Below are 14994 nucleotides of genomic sequence, written 5' to 3'. Positions count from 1 at the left end.
GAGGCGCTGGTCACATGGTCCCGGTTGGTTTCCACACCCGTACGTACGCAATCATCTATCAAACATTTAACGAGATGCACTATCATCGCATCGTTCCACACTCCAGTTCCGGCGAGATAGGAATTAAATGGAATCTCCGTACGCCCCAGTCAACGGGCTACTACGACGCCGATGCTCGTAGCATCGTTATGTCAGTGGGTTCTACTATTTCCCTTCGTCCCATTCTCTACCTCTCCGTTCCCTCTGTTAAGGGTATGCTGTAAACAACTAGCAGAAAATCGACCCAAGGTAGCCGTAGCATGCGGTGCTGTTAGACAAGGAACGCACACCTTCAAAGTAGACCAAAAAAAGATAGAATCACTAGAAGGTGGTACATATTTGTTCCACCCTGCGAAATTTTAATTACCAGTGTAGCAGATAGCGTTTATTCAAATGAAAAAACGAGCGATGCTTACTTACCTTTCAAAACAAAACGTGGACAACTCGTTGCCTTGTTTTTTTGCCAGCACCTCACCCGGAGGGTATCCGGAACCACGCGGAAGGGGTGTACCACACCGCGATGACCCAGAAAAAAAAATCAACACAACCAAACGAACAACCAACTCGACGGCAGCATGGGGTTGCGCGGAGGCCACGCAAAAAAAAAATAAAAGACGCAATCCGCCGTGGCGTCTCTGCTCTTACACCACCGCGAACCAATCCCCCGGATGGTTCTGTCCCTACGTCTTGCACGCAAAGCGTCTCCCGTACACGTGGATAGTTTGCTAATTTCGCTTTCACGACACACGCCTTACACACCGTGAACGTATTGTCTTTTCTGCTGCTTTGCATTCACATTAATCACTTCCAAACACTTTTCACGACACACCGCAGGACTGTACCAGAAGTTTTCAGTTCAATTCCAATGCTACCAAAGCTGCCGATGCTGCTGCTACTGCTGCTACTGCTGCTGCTGCTGCTGCTTGCTGCTTCTGACGCCGCAGACCGTGTGCTGATACTACAGCCGTAGTATGCGTCCACTTCACGGTATCTAATCGAGCTGTGTGCCCTCCCGCAACGCCTTGACACCCGAACTGAACAGCAAAACAGTCCCAGCGCGAGACGCACATGTGTGTGTACGGTTGAAAACGCACGGGAAAAGTGAACGGCGCGAGGTCAATAAAAATTTTCGGCAATAACAAAAAGAAAGCGAAAAGATGCTTCGAACCTGCGTCTCGAATCGCGGACTCACGCAGGACAGGCACACCCGAAAAGCAACCATCTACACAGTTTTTTCTCGCCGGGACATCCTACCCCGCAGGGCAGTCAAGCAGATCAGCCACTGAACTGAATCATGTAAACCGGAGGGGAAAACATTTCCGTACAAAACTTCGTCGCTTCAGAAAAACACAACACGCAAAGAATGATTTAAAACTTTTAGGAAAAATTAACTCATTAGCGCAGGATCGTGTATGTTACCTTACTATAAATTAAACTTCCTTCAACAAGTTCACACTTTGTGCAATGGAAATTTGTATCGGAATTTGTTGTAGCTGTCAGGTAGAAGGCGGTTTGTTTACATCACAATTCGCCGCGAGCACGTGCTTCTAGGGAAAAAGCGTTCGATAACACGCACACAGCTGCAAACTTGCGCAAGTAAACAACGGCAACTGACACTGACAGTTCAAACTGTCAAAACATAAGCGGGCGGTCGAGTTGCGAGTTTTTCCTACGCCGTTCATGTAATCACTGCCGCTTCAACGAGCGGATCGTTTCGGTTTTGGCAGTCGGGTTGCTTCGATTGTCGTAATTAGTTGTAAGATCCTGCTCGATCCTATCGTGGTGGTTGTTTATTAAAAATGAATCATCTACGGGCAGCAATAACCAGACACCATCGACTGTGTGCCGTAACCGTCGGACGTCGTGTGCTGCAACGGGCGGCCGGAACCAATTTCCCAACGGTTCTACCACAGTTTCCCGCTTCCCTTGCCACCCGGTTACTTTCGCAGTCGGTACGCCTTTGCCAAACGGTACCACAGGCCGCCAAGAATGCCACCTCACCACCCATCGATCGCCAACCGGTCACCGGCAAACAAACTAAAGACAGTGCCACCATCATCGAGGAGCTGCGTTCCGATGCGATCGTGTACCGGCGGGTGCAGCTGGAAAAGTTAAATCAACTACTCGCCAAACCGTACGAAATCCCTGCCGATGCGTATGAGTTCCTGCTGCAGTGCTGCGGTACGCTGCTATGCTCGGAAACACTCGAGACGCGGATGCGGGTATTCGAACAGTTTTGGTTCTACCTCGGTGAACCGCGGCTCGTCCACTGGAAGATCCTGCTGCAGGTGTACCGGGAAAACGAGCGAACGATCGACGATGTGCCGGCACTGCTCGACAGTATGGGCCCGATCGAGAAGGATGCCGAACTTTACCAGGCGCTGCTGGCAGCGCTGGCCGAAAAGGGTGACATCGCCGAAATGAAGCTGGTGCGCGATATGATGAAGGAGCTTAAAATTCCATTGACGATCGAGCTGATCAATCTGATGATCCGCGGGAACGGTCGGGCTGGCGATCTCGATGGTGTGCAGATGGTGCTGGAAACTATGAGTGCCGCGAACATGTCGGCCAACGGCGAAACGTACGGCGAGCTGATGATAGCGTTCCTGCAGGACGGCATGGCCGATCGGGTGTTGAAGATGCTGCGCGAAAAAGGCTCCCAGTTGAACGAGAAACACATCCTGGAGCTGCTCAGCTTGGCGGTGGAGAAGACAAACGTCGAGATGGTTCGGGTGTTGCTGAAACTCCTACCGGAGGAAATTGCCAGCGAAAGTAAGATTCATCCGGTGCTGAGAAACGTCCTCAGTGGGCTCGTGCATACTGGTCACTACGATGGTCTTCTGATGCTACTGGAAGAACTTCCGGCGCCACAGTTTCTGGCGAATGAAAACACGGACGGATATGCGACCTTCCTTATGGTGGACATGCTGCGTCACAATGCACCCTTCGAGCGGTTGAACAAACTACTAGCAATGCTTATTCGTACCGAAAGGAATCTAAGGGCGTACCATGTGGCCTGCGAGTGTGCGGCCAAGGCAGCCCATCCATCCTTTTCGCGCCTTCTGGCCGCCCTGGCACCGCTCGAAGCCTTACGGCCACACTACTTCTGGCCACTGTTCCTACAGCGCTCGCAATCCGACGGCGAGGCAGGAATTTTGGGTGTGCTGAAGTTGATGCAAAAGCTAAAGGTTGAACCGGACGAAGAAACGATCACACTCTACGTGCTACCCAAACTCTCCGTGACGCTCAAGGACTCCCGGACGGCACTGAAGATCCTCGAAGACTGTGGAGTTCGCACGGCCGTCCTGATGACGCCATACGTTTCGCACCTTCTCTACCAGAACCGCTTCGACGATGTGCTAACGATCGTTCGCCGGTACCCGACCAAGCTCGACACAGAAACGCTCCTGTGGCCGTTGATACTGCAGGCGAACGTTAATCGATCGGCGGCCCACCAGCGAAAACTTTGCGAGCTCATTCGGGCGCTCAAGGATAAGGCGGCCGATCCGCGGCATGATCTCGCCGGCCAGCTCGTGCTGGAGGTGATAAGCAATAAAAAGTCCAAACACGACACCAACAGTCTCCGCTCGCTGCTGAATGAGTACGAGAAATTCGAAATCCGGCTCTCGCGGATGGCCGCAGGTGTGTTGAAGAATCATTTCGCCCGGGTTCCTCCAGGAACGGCTGTGGTTGGTAAACCCGCCACCTCCGAGTCGATCGATAGCTTACTCAAGAAGCTCACGGACGAACAGCTAACGATCCTCTCGAAGGAACTATTCGATACGATCAGTGTGCACCCGCGGGACATGAACTACGACGAGCTCGAGTGCCATCTGGTGGAGCTTGAGCAGAAGAAGCTAAACACGCGCGGTGTTCTAAGGCGACTGTTGCAGCTTTGTGTGCGAGAAGGTCGCCACAAACGTGCCCTGGAGTTGAAGCAACGGTGCGACCAAGCAAAGGTGGAGCAGAGCTCCGGCATGCTGGCCTCGCTTGTCGAGCTGTACACGAAGGTGGGCGATCCGGAGCAGGCCGGTCGTACGCTGGAGCAGCTGAAGAAACAGTTCCCCGGTTTCATCGTGGACGATCACAAGATCATCGATTACGCCGCACTGCTGATCGAGCGTGGTCAGCTCGATGGGGCGAAAAAGGTACTCCGAGAACGGGCGACATCCGGAGGGAAACTGCGCGGAGCCGACGGTGGCACTACCGGCAAAAACCTTTGGAACCTCCTCACGAACACGGCCCAGTGGGCAGCCAAGGAACGTCGGAAACAACCGTCGTCAACAGCAGCTGTTGCATCACCAAACACCACCCAGAAAATGTTGGATTTTCTCGTCGAGCTCGGCTACTGCACGTACGACAATACGCTGCTCGGACCGGTCCTGAGGGAGTACCTGCTGGCCGGTCAGCAACGGGCCGCCATCGAAGAGTTCCAGCGCATAGCGAAGGAAAAACGTCGTACGCCACTGCAGCTGGAAATAATCACGCTCCTGGTGCGACTAACCAATGGCACCGAACCGGACATTCCCAGCGAGGACGCCAAAGCACTGCTCAGCGAAACCATCCAACTGGTGTCGCAAATTCACGGTTCGGTCAACACGAACAACACGCTTATCGTAGCCCTGGCGGAGGCCGGCACCGAGGCTCAACTGCGCCGGATGTTGATTAATCCGGAGGTGCGCATCAACCACGAGTACATTCTGACGCAGTGCGAGTTTCTCGTGAACAGTGGCAAGCTGGATGTGGTGCTGCGGTTGGCCAAGTGCAGCAAGGGGTTGGCGAATGTGCGCGAGAATGACTTCCTGCAGCTCGTGCTGGCGCAGTACGTGCGCGAAAACAACTGCGAGGCGGCGGTACAGCTCTTCCAGCGGCTGCTCAACGACGAGGACGAGCTGAAGATTACCACGGACTTTGCCCGCAAGCTGTCCGATTTGCTGGAGGCCAACAACTACGAGATACCGGCGAACTTGCAGATGTACCTTAAATGACCAAGAGAAACCGGCGGACGTACTTGTCGTAGGGAACTAGTCTTCTTCTAACAGCAGAAAAGCAGTGTATATAAATTAAGGAAATGGAAACAGAGTGGGCCATGTGTTTCCATAACATCTTAGCATATTGATAAGTCAAATACAACCAATTAGAGCCGACGGTGTGAATAAAATGACTCGATTTCGAAGCTAATGCAGTTTTTTTTTAATACAATGACAAACGAACAAAATCATGGGGCCACATAAAAATAGCACCATGCCATGGGACGCTCAACCGAATGTTGCATGTTTTTCATTGACTGATTGTTCGATGCTATTTTTATGTCTTGATCGTGATGGCGTGTTGTTGATGCATTGCAATGCAAACACATTTGAATTGCAGGTGTAATTACAATGTTACAGAATTGTAGCATAATAACATCCCCTGTGATCAAATTTGCGACCCTTTCAAGGGAAAAGAAGAAACCCAATTTCTCATCAGTTCTATTGCCCATTATGGATTTTCAATTACACTCCGGTAACAGTGAAGAGTTTCGAAGTAATGTTTGAGACACTAAACTCTTATTGATATTTTTTAAATCTGTATGATTTGCATTGCCTTGATCGCCTTAAATGTTATCTAAAAAAAATGTGCTCCCGGCTACAGTTAACGTTCTTTCCATTGCCCCTCACATACAATTCTACACGCAATCGCTGAAGTTATCGAAATATATAGATATATATTTGTGTACTTTTTTGCTGTATTTAAACAACACAATACCCACCGGCTACAATTACGTCCCATTACATTAACTACGAATATCGCACATTGTATTAATTATCTTTTCCTTTTGCCATATGTTCGGCTCGTTAGATATCTGTTCCTTTGCAGATATCTCCCTGCGGCGGCCAATCGCGTGCTCAAATGCTAAAGATCTAATCTTGTTCTTGCAGTATGTGCCTGTATGTTTTTTTATCTTTTATTTTATTTTTCGTCAGCCAGGCAGTGCAACATACGGACGAACAGTGTAGGATAATTTAACGTTTACCTTACATACACTTTTCCCATTTACTAATCGAAGTGTTTGGGACGGGATGCTTTTAGCGTCCATCGAATGGGGGAGGTAACACAGGCTGCTGACAACGGTTCGCGGTATCATTGGAAATTCAACTATAGATCGGCGGATCGCTTGTTTGTTTAGTGGCATTTTGTTTTGTTTGTGTCTCGCAGTGAAACACAAAAAGTTTCATTTAAAAAAAATCTATAAAGAAAGGAAAAAAACAAAAAAAAAAACTATAAACGGCTTATCTAAACCTAGGTACTATTATTATTTCGTTTTATGAAACACAAGAGAAAAAATACTAGTCTTCACACGTTTATCGCATTCACATTTCAGCCGGCACGAATCCAACTCTCTTAGGTATAGAAGTTACGGGCTAAGGCAAACAAGAGTAATATAAAATTTAATCACATTTTTTTTCTGTACTTTTTTCAACGGTTCCAACGGTTGACATAGTGTTGCTTCGCAATGGCTGCGAATTGTCTCCCGTAGGCCAAAAAAAAAAAACACGATACATCCGAATAATGTTGACGTGACGAGACATCGGTCGTCGGTCAGGTCAACAAATTCGTTGAAATTGGGTTTTGTAGTGTTTTCGCGGTTTTAGGTAATGAAAATGGGCATGATGATGGTACCTCAACCAGTCCAATTGCGGTGGAGAGGAGAGGGCAGTATCGATGAGCGAGGGATACATGGGAAACACTTTTATACGGGTGGCATCGCATTCATCGACACAGGTTTGCGCGTTTAATCTTCCGTCGTGAAGCAACCGTTGCACACACGGACATCGCTCAGCCAACCGCGCTTCGGGACAGGTCGGCGATTCTGCGAGCAGCTCGCACAAACGGCATTCCCACACGCCCGGCAGTGGTGCCTTCGCCGATCGATCGTTCGATACGCGGAGGCCGACGAAGTGGAGCGTGCGGATGATGGCACTGGGGTGGCCATCGAGACTGTGTGGTGACTGGCCGGGGAGACGCCTCCGGTGGTGGATGACGACGTTGGCAGCTGCTGTTGCTGACGGCGCGAATCGTTGGTCCCATTTTCGTTGCGTCTAGCAGGGGATGGTGCAGGGGACGAGGATGACGAAGGTGGGGAGTGTGATGTGCGCTTGTTGCTTCCTCCGGATGACCCGCTGCTAACGGGACCCCAACCCGCATCCACTTTACCGAGCGGGTAGACCGTGTTGAGCTCCTCCGGTGATCCAAACTCCAGCTCGCAGATGAAACAGTTCAGCGCTTCGGCATCCGGCACCCAGTACGAAGGGCGTGCTGATTCCTTGATGAAATCTAGAAGCAGTTTTATTGCATGGAAGGAAAGATAAATGGATTAGAGCTTCGTTTTTGCAGCAACGGATGCACAATCGAGAACGTGATGTGTTCCGGATGGAATGATTTACCTTTTGGATACTCCAACACGGCTCCAATATTGCTGATCGTGTTAATAACCACCTCACCGTACCGTCGCACGAGAATGTTGTTCGCTTCGTCCACGCCATCGCCTGCAGAAGAAGACGTCAGGAGGAGGTCAGGTGTTTCAGTACTGGTTGGTCCGCGATCTAACGACGATGAAGGACGATCATCACCGTCATCATCATCATCCCCCGGTCGAGGATCGCATCGAGGAGGGACAGAGGCAGAAGAGGAAGAAAAGGGGTCGGCAAGGAGCAGAGTAATTTTGAATGGCAATTATCGAAAGAAAAAAAAAACAACAAGAACCCCTCTCGAATTTCCGAAAAAATGATCAAGAAGGAAAGAAAAGGAATGGACATCTCCTACACGAATCCATTGATATTTCGCTACAAAACACCCCTGATTAAATTTCTACACCAACCTCCATTCTGGTGCCGCCGCTGCAAATCTTCTGGATCATTTCCGTTGGACCCCGCCGTCCCATCATGGGCAGCTCCTCCGACGCTTCCACCGTTACGCCCGTCGTTCCAGCAGCTATTACACACCCGCACCGGGTAGTTCCAACCACGGCTCGGGACGGGCATCTCGTGTTTCGAGCAAAAGCTACAGAATCCTTCCCCACAGCTCCGGCAGTGGTGCTTCTTTAGCCCGAGGCGCTCAAAGTTGCTGATGCATCCTTTGCAGTGCTGCAGTAAAGAGGAAAAAACAACGAAAGGATATAACATCCAAGCCAATTCTGCTTCGCTGAAGGCAGTTGATCGATAATGTCGAGTGCTTACAATAATCTCACTGTCCGGACGCCAGTACGCTGGCCGTATTTTGTCCGTAACCCACGATTTGACCAGCTTCGTCGGCTGCGAACCGACACTGGCCATCGCATCGGTGATGTAGGCCACCCCGTCGAGGACGAGCTGAGCGGAATGCTTCGGGCCCTGCTGCTGCAAACCGCCATCGTTCCAAACGTGCACAATTTCGGTGCTTTTGGGTGAATTGTAAAGCGAGAGAAAAAAAAAATTGTAAAAATAAATTTCAATTCTATAAAGTTTGTGATAGAAAGAGGGACAGATTAAGTTTTATTGTTTACACTGAAAATGGACCAGATGTCTGCAAAACTTCGGTGGAATGATCAGATTGTTAAAATTGAGTTTGATTATAATTTTTAAAAAATTAAACAAACAAAAAGTCCAACTTTGAAGTACCTAAAATAACCCGACATAAAAAACGACGGTACTTGTGAAATTACGTTCACGTTTGTTTAGTTTGTTTCTTGAAAGCATGGGGTTTAACAAAATACAATAGTTTGAGAATTACCAATGAAGTAGCTGAACTGGGCCCTATTCATCTAATAATCAAACTAACTAACGTGAGCATTAAAAAAAACTGCTATTTACCAATAACAAAGTGTTTCTTACCGGACGGCGTTCTGTTCCGGCGATTGGTTTCCGTACCAATGCTGCCGGGAACGATAAATCTCGCCACAGTTCGGACACTCGATGACGTACCCACTCCAGGCGTACATGGCAAGCCCCATCCAGGACGAATCGGTCGATTTCTGTGTCTGCATGCTGACCACCACCTGGCGGCCGTTCACGTGGCACCGATTGCACAGGTACACCTTGTTCTCGTGCTGATGCTGGTACTTGCAGCAGCCCGTCGACCGGTGGTCCTCCCGCAGCTCGAGATGACCCATCGACAGCTGGCAGCGCGCGTCGCACGACTTGCACACCGACGTACAGGTAAAGTACTGCTCCGGAAAAGCATGGAAGGGCAGTGGGCTAAGGTCACCATTGAACTTATTGTTCAGCGCCATCAGCGCCTCGAACACGACGCGCGGGAGCCGCGGTGACCGGACGGCCGTATTGCGGATCTCTTTCTCCCAAACCATCCGCAGTGGCTCGTAGTTGGTGGGTGGTTTCGACGTCCGTACACCCACATACCGGAGGGAACTGAACGCGCTGAGCTCCAGCTTGAGTTTGCCGAAACGCTCGCGCAAAATATCTTCCTCCTTCTTGCCGTCGTCGTCCTCTTTGAGCACCTCCGTATTGTGCGTCTCGTGGAAGATAATGACAGCCGGCCCGAGTGCTTGCGGTGGGCCCGGCAGGTCGAGTGCCTGCAGCGCACCGGCAAAGTATTTTGTGAATGCTTTGGAAGCGGTACCGAGGAACTTGTACATGTCGGTGCGCAATCGCTCGGCGCGCGTCCTATAGATGATGATGTCGGACACGGCCAGTACCTTCAGCAGCATTCGCATTTGACGATTTTCATTGATCGTCTCACCGAGCAGGCCCTCCGTGTCGAGGCAGAGTACGTTCTTCTGACGCTGGAACGCCGCCCAGATGCCCATGGTGCACGAGGCCTGCTCGGCCGAAGTGCGGAACACATCCCGGCCGCCGAACAGTGCGTGATTCATGGTGTGCGACTTGCCATCGCCCGTGTTGCCAAAGATCGAAACCACCTTCAGCTTGGTGTCGGGCGATACGGACAGCCGGCGGCAGAATTGGTCGGCCGACTTGACGCACACGCGCTCCTGCTCGTCCATGAGCAGGAAGCTGCGCTCCTTCTTGCCATCGGTCGGGCCATTCATTGGCGATCGGCGGTCGTCTATGTCATCGCAGTCGAGCGTGAGCGATGTGAACGGCCCGGACACGATATCCGGTGGATGGGACACGATGGAGCTACCGACCGTCGGATGCTGCAATGGAACAAACCAAACATATTTTCATTAATCCCAGAGAATGTTGGATTACAGTATTTCGCATTAACAGCAGATAGAATTTATTCCCTTTCACTACAAAGTATTCTATTATAAATTACTTATCGGTTAGCGCAAAGAACGAGCCTTCTGTTTTTGGTTTTCCACCATTGGTCTTGCGCAGATCATCAACGGGGCACGATCACGACTGACACCACGTTTCTTGCGTCAGCAGAGGCGGCCCTCTCTTGCAAAAATATCAGCTCCCGTGGCTTATCACAAACCCGTTCCTCGCCTTCCCATTGCCGCCAATGATGTACAATAGTCATGCAATAATCCTTTTGCCCCTCTGGCCCAGAGGTTCACGGGCTTAACCTCTCGGGGAGGGCACGGGGTGTGTTTTACCCTCTCCTTATTGCGCCACTTCGTTCGCTACCGTCGCACCATCCCTAATTTCCCTTCGCTAACACCCATCGGTGCCTTGCTGTACCGAAGTATGGCGTAGTATTGCGATACCGTGATTGTGTGGGCAAATTGTACAACCAACAACAACAACAACCTTTGGAGGCGCAACAAATCGAACATGGTATACCTTCCCTCATTCTGTGCCTTCTCTCTGTTTTTCCCTCTCTCCGGACTGTCTAATCAGTTAACACAGTCAGCCATTTCATTTGACCTCATTCGATTTACGGTGTAAAACGTCAGTCCGGTAGCCGATTGCAACTGCAACTGCACCGGAACGGAATTACGTCCGCGCGGCAAAAGAGCTGAAACCGAAAACAAATATTTCCGTCGTTGTCATGAAAAAGGTTCCGTTTCCGCCGTACCATGTTTGGCGAGTAGATCGAGTAGGCGGGTCCGCTGTTCAACCAGCTGATACAGATGATCTTGTCATAAAGCTTTTTGATTCGATCTTCCATCCTAGTTGGCTCTCTTAATGTGCAATGTTTTGGTTTCGAGTTGGAACTGGACCGCTCAACATCCCTCCATTATTTACATCTGCAGGTTGGCTTAAAGTAGGTCAAGTAAGCAGCATTTCTAGACAATCATGAGTTAATTTGGAAAAAGGTGACTGAAATTGAACTATGGATGTTTTCAGGTGGCGTTAAAAAATATGGCGTAATGAATTTATTTTAAGAGAAAATTATTAATTCGACCAACCAAACCATCCGTGTTTCCGTCTGCAGGAAATCCTTGAAACTTACCATGCGTGTTTGGAATAATGAATGGTTCGAACCTTAAGCGGGTGGCAGCATGAACGAACGGTGGATTTAAATTATATTGGCCATTAGAATTCAATGGATTTTGTTACCGTTTGTTCAGATAGCTCATTTAGTGTGTTCTGTGGATATTGTGTTTTAGAACCAATCCAATCTTTCCTCCAGTTGTAGGGGAATCAAAACCTCAAACTTGACCTAATCGCACGAGGCATACCACGGTCAAAAGCTTGCCACATCGCAACGAAGGCCGAACTATGCCGACATTAGATCGGTTAACCGCTACAGTGGAATCAACCACGGACAGATTCCTTTCCCACTGGGGTAGTTTAGAAACGATTACTGCCGCCTAAAACTGTGCAAATATATGGGTCAGGGTACGTTTAGGGCTGTGTTTAGTTACCTTATCGCTGATCCACGAAAGACTGTCGCTATCCTCCGCTTGCATCATGTTTGCTGGTCCGAGCAGGCTCCGGTTTCACTCCACTTCAACGGCACCAACAACATTCACTCCGCCAGGGAAGGCGTTGATTGCTTAGCTTGGTGTAATTTGTCAGCTTTCTTCCAAAGCCTTTCGTTTCCTAGGGACTTCGTGCTGGCCAGGTGTCCCCTGTTTTCCGGACACCGGAACCCTTCCCCTGTATGGCCTTGAATTTTCCTACCACTACGTGAACATTTAACCTACGACGACAGTATATAGGCTGCGATTGAAACTTTCTCAGAAAATTCACACAGAAAAGCCACCACTCTCGAAGCGAACTACTCCTTCCTCCCTACGAATGACGTCGCGGTACGGCGATTGGAGAACGTAAACATAAAAGCTGCTCAGCACGGTCGTTTCGTGACCTTGGCTGGTCAAGAGGCTGCTGCTTCTCTGGGTTTTGAAGCTCCGTGTGAGAGTGTCAGAGAGGGTTAGAGCGAAAAAGAGGGGTGCTGTGTGTGTGTTACGGGTTGGTTGATATTTCTACTACGCAACAGTTCAAACGGAAATCCTTCACAACACTTCCGGTTCACGAGAATTCGAAGGAACTACAGAATTCGTATGGCTCTCGAACGCACCTGCTCTGTGTCGAACCAAACGTAAACAAAGAACACACGATTCACCGTACTGCTGCGATGGAGGATGAAAGCAGTGCACCTCACAAGGGAACACACTTCCAAAAAGTGTACCGTAGCACAATGGCACTAAGGTTTATTTTCACAGAAATGCAGTATCATTAAAGTTTACATCGGAAAACATCCAGTGGACCTAGACGACGCGCTGTTGGAATTCGGAGTTTAGTATAATTCCACTTTCCTTGCACTGCCTGGCACTACCGATTTTTCCCATTTCCCGCCAACGGTAACATGGTTTTCACAAAGATTTACGAGCGATTGGAGCTTAGCCAGTGCGACACAAAGAATCACGCGAAACTTCAAACATACAATGATAAGAATTTTGCTGATTTCGCTGTTTTACTCCGCTGATTCACGCACAACCAGCAACAATCACACGCAGCACACAGTTGGAGACTGTCGGGTCTATTTTTGCCTTGAAAGCAAAGCAAAAAAAGTGAAAGGTTTTTGACATTTATGGCGATTCCAATTGACAACTCTAAGCGCGCCAAAGGTAGACAATTTTAGAAGAATATCAGTTGTTAACAGTTCGTAAGCCATTATATGAAACATTAGAAGTTTATATGTTTCGTTAAAAATTAGCTGTTAATAATAGAAAACCAAAAGGTTGTTGAAAGCGCTCCCAAATATGTCTGCCGCCCGGCTTATTAAACTCTTCAAGTGGGCCCGTTTAAACGCGAGCTTTATTGCAGGGTTCAATACATGATTACGAAACATTTTTTGACACGAAATATCAGTTCCAAAGAGGAAATATAAACAACCTTCCGATCGCACTTTCACTTTTTTTGCAAACAGTTCGGAACCGGAAAAGAAATATCTCTCGAGATAATATATTCAACTCAGCTGTACCATAGTGAAACAACCAATCCAACGTGGCCAGGTGAATTGATCGCTTCGAGTTCAGTGTTTTGCAGACTGCGCCTCCATCATGTCAGCATGCCGCGTGAGAACACCGGTAAACGAATTTTGCTCAGGGACAGCATGCCGTAATGTACTGATAAGAGTTATTTATTCTTGGTTCCATCACCCTCACAACTCCAGCATAAAATTCGTTCACTAATAAAAGTCACCGGCCTGGGAGCAGCTGTGTTCAGCGCGTACAGCGTGTATCGTGGAGATGAAAAATTCTACAACGGCGTGTTTATGCCATTCGTGAGGCTAATACCACCGGAAACAGCCCATGATCTAGCGGTTCTTGGAGTGAAATGGAAACTCTTTCGCCCAAAGTATCAGGATCCGGAGCGGCTGCGAACGAACTTGCTTGGATTAAGCTTCAGCAACCCGGTGGGAATTGCGGCCGGTTTTGACAAGCACGGCGAGGCCGTCCCCGGGCTAGAACTGATTGGATTCGGATTTGTAGAGATTGGTTCCGTTACGCCTGAGCCGCAACCGGGTAACCCACGGCCACGTATATTTCGGTTGAACGAAGACAAGGCCATCGTAAACCGATATGGGTTCAATAGTGAGGGCCACGATGTGGTATACGACCGATTGCGTGAATCACGGGAAAAACAGGAGACAGGAAAAAAAGCCGCCCTGGGTATCAATCTAGGTAAAAACAAGCTTTCCCAGGACGCAATACAGGACTACGTTCAAGGTGTGAAGCGTTTCGGTGCCCTGGCGGATTATCTGGTCATTAACGTAAGCAGCCCGAATACGGTCGGTCTTCGTGCGATGCAAAGCAAAGGTACCCTACAGACGTTACTGACGGAGGTGCTGAAAGCACGCTCTACCTTACCGGAAAACGAACGGCGGCCGATATTGTTGAAGCTTGCGCCGGACCTGTCGGACGAAGACCTGAAGGAAATTGTCGACGTGATTCGGATCAAAGCGTGTGCCGTGGACGGATTGATTGTGTCCAACACAACCATCGACCGGCCAACAACGTTGAAAAGCAACAATGCCGGTCAGCTGGGCGGATTAAGTGGGCCACCTTTGAAACAACGATCCACTGCGATGGTCGCCAAGGTGTACAAGATGACGCAGGGAAAAGTGCCCATCATCGGTGTGGGTGGGATATTTACGGGTGAAGATGCATTTGAAAAGATTGAAGCCGGCGCCAGTGCAGTGCAACTGTACACATCGTTCATCTTCCATGGACCGCCGGTGGTGCCGAAAATTAAACGAGAGCTTGATGCCTTGCTGGAGCAACATGGTTACTCGAGCGTGCAGGATGCCGTTGGAAAGGGTGCCGACAAGTATTTGTCTTAAAAGTGAAATTCTCAGGAATTAGTTTAAGCAAAAAGTTTCGAAATATATATTGTACATAATTGTGAAATTGTGTTCGAGTATTGAGGTTTTTTTCGGTTTTAACTTTTTTCATTTGCTATAAAATTAGCGTTATGAGCACTCAAGTCAAAGGTATATACGCAGTAGCTCTGAAAGCAACCCTACTGCGGATGGTTGTTATGATGCATCTCGTTTTTGCACGTTAGACCAACCGATACCAGATGTATCTGCACCGCTCACTCCACTCTCGTGCATTCACCT

At 49.1% G+C, this 14994-nt stretch overlaps 3 protein-coding genes across 4 annotated transcripts; 2 read left to right on the top strand and 1 right to left on the bottom strand.

The window, feature by feature from the left end:
• The first annotated feature begins 1838 nt into the window (after positions 1–1838).
• On the top strand, positions 1839–5211 carry LOC131261191 (leucine-rich PPR motif-containing protein, mitochondrial). The gene has a single exon (XM_058263144.1). The coding sequence runs from the start codon at positions 1839–1841 to the stop codon at positions 5025–5027; it is 3189 nt and encodes a 1062-aa protein (XP_058119127.1). The 3' UTR covers positions 5028–5211.
• A 510-nt stretch (positions 5212–5721) lies between these two features.
• On the bottom strand, positions 5722–12853 carry LOC131261194 (zinc finger FYVE domain-containing protein 1-like). Of its 2 annotated transcripts, XM_058263147.1 has the most exons (7): positions 12814–12853; positions 11792–12649; positions 8892–10171; positions 8259–8457; positions 7901–8165; positions 7467–7625; positions 5722–7356 (listed from the first exon to the last, which is right to left on the bottom strand). In XM_058263147.1, exons 2-7 carry the CDS (start codon positions 11837–11839, stop codon positions 6815–6817), a joined length of 2493 nt encoding a protein of 830 aa, XP_058119130.1. In that variant the 5' UTR covers positions 11840–12649; positions 12814–12853; the 3' UTR covers positions 5722–6814. The 2 variants fall into 2 exon arrangements, with proteins under 2 accessions (XP_058119130.1, XP_058119131.1); XM_058263148.1 differs by having other exon boundaries at positions 7467–7568; positions 11792–12832.
• Positions 12854–13256: 403 nt separating this feature from the next.
• On the top strand, positions 13257–14776 carry LOC131261198 (dihydroorotate dehydrogenase (quinone), mitochondrial). Its single transcript, XM_058263164.1, has 2 exons — positions 13257–13459; positions 13546–14776. The coding sequence occupies exons 1-2, from the start codon at positions 13433–13435 to the stop codon at positions 14713–14715; spliced, it is 1197 nt and encodes a 398-aa protein (XP_058119147.1). The 5' UTR covers positions 13257–13432; the 3' UTR covers positions 14716–14776.
• Positions 14777–14994: the final 218 nt, after the last annotated feature.

The sequence above is a fragment of the Anopheles coustani genome, chromosome 3 (genome assembly GCF_943734705.1).
Source record: "Anopheles coustani chromosome 3, idAnoCousDA_361_x.2, whole genome shotgun sequence".
NCBI lineage: Eukaryota > Metazoa > Arthropoda > Insecta > Diptera > Culicidae > Anopheles > Anopheles coustani.
Note: the sequence above shows the minus strand (reverse complement) of the source record. Positions and strands in the feature narration are given on the sequence as shown.

Excerpts from the sequence above, each read along its gene's own strand:
- LOC131261191 (XM_058263144.1), top strand. The coding sequence starts at position 1,839 with ATGAATCATCTACGGGCAGCAATAACCAGACACCATCGACTGTGTGCC.
- LOC131261194 (XM_058263147.1), bottom strand. The coding sequence starts at position 11,839 with ATGATGCAAGCGGAGGATAGCGACAGTCTTTCGTGGATCAGCGATAAG. Across the intron at positions 8,458-8,891 it reads CCGGAACAGAACGCCGTCCG|CACCGAAATTGTGCACGTTT; the intron begins GTAAGAAACACT and ends TTCACCCAAAAG. Across the intron at positions 7,357-7,466 it reads CGTGTTGGAGTATCCAAAAG|ATTTCATCAAGGAATCAGCA; the intron begins GTAAATCATTCC and ends AACTGCTTCTAG.
- LOC131261198 (XM_058263164.1), top strand. The coding sequence starts at position 13,433 with ATGTCAGCATGCCGCGTGAGAACACCG. Across the intron at positions 13,460-13,545 it reads CATGCCGCGTGAGAACACCG|CATAAAATTCGTTCACTAAT; the intron begins GTAAACGAATTT and ends TCACAACTCCAG.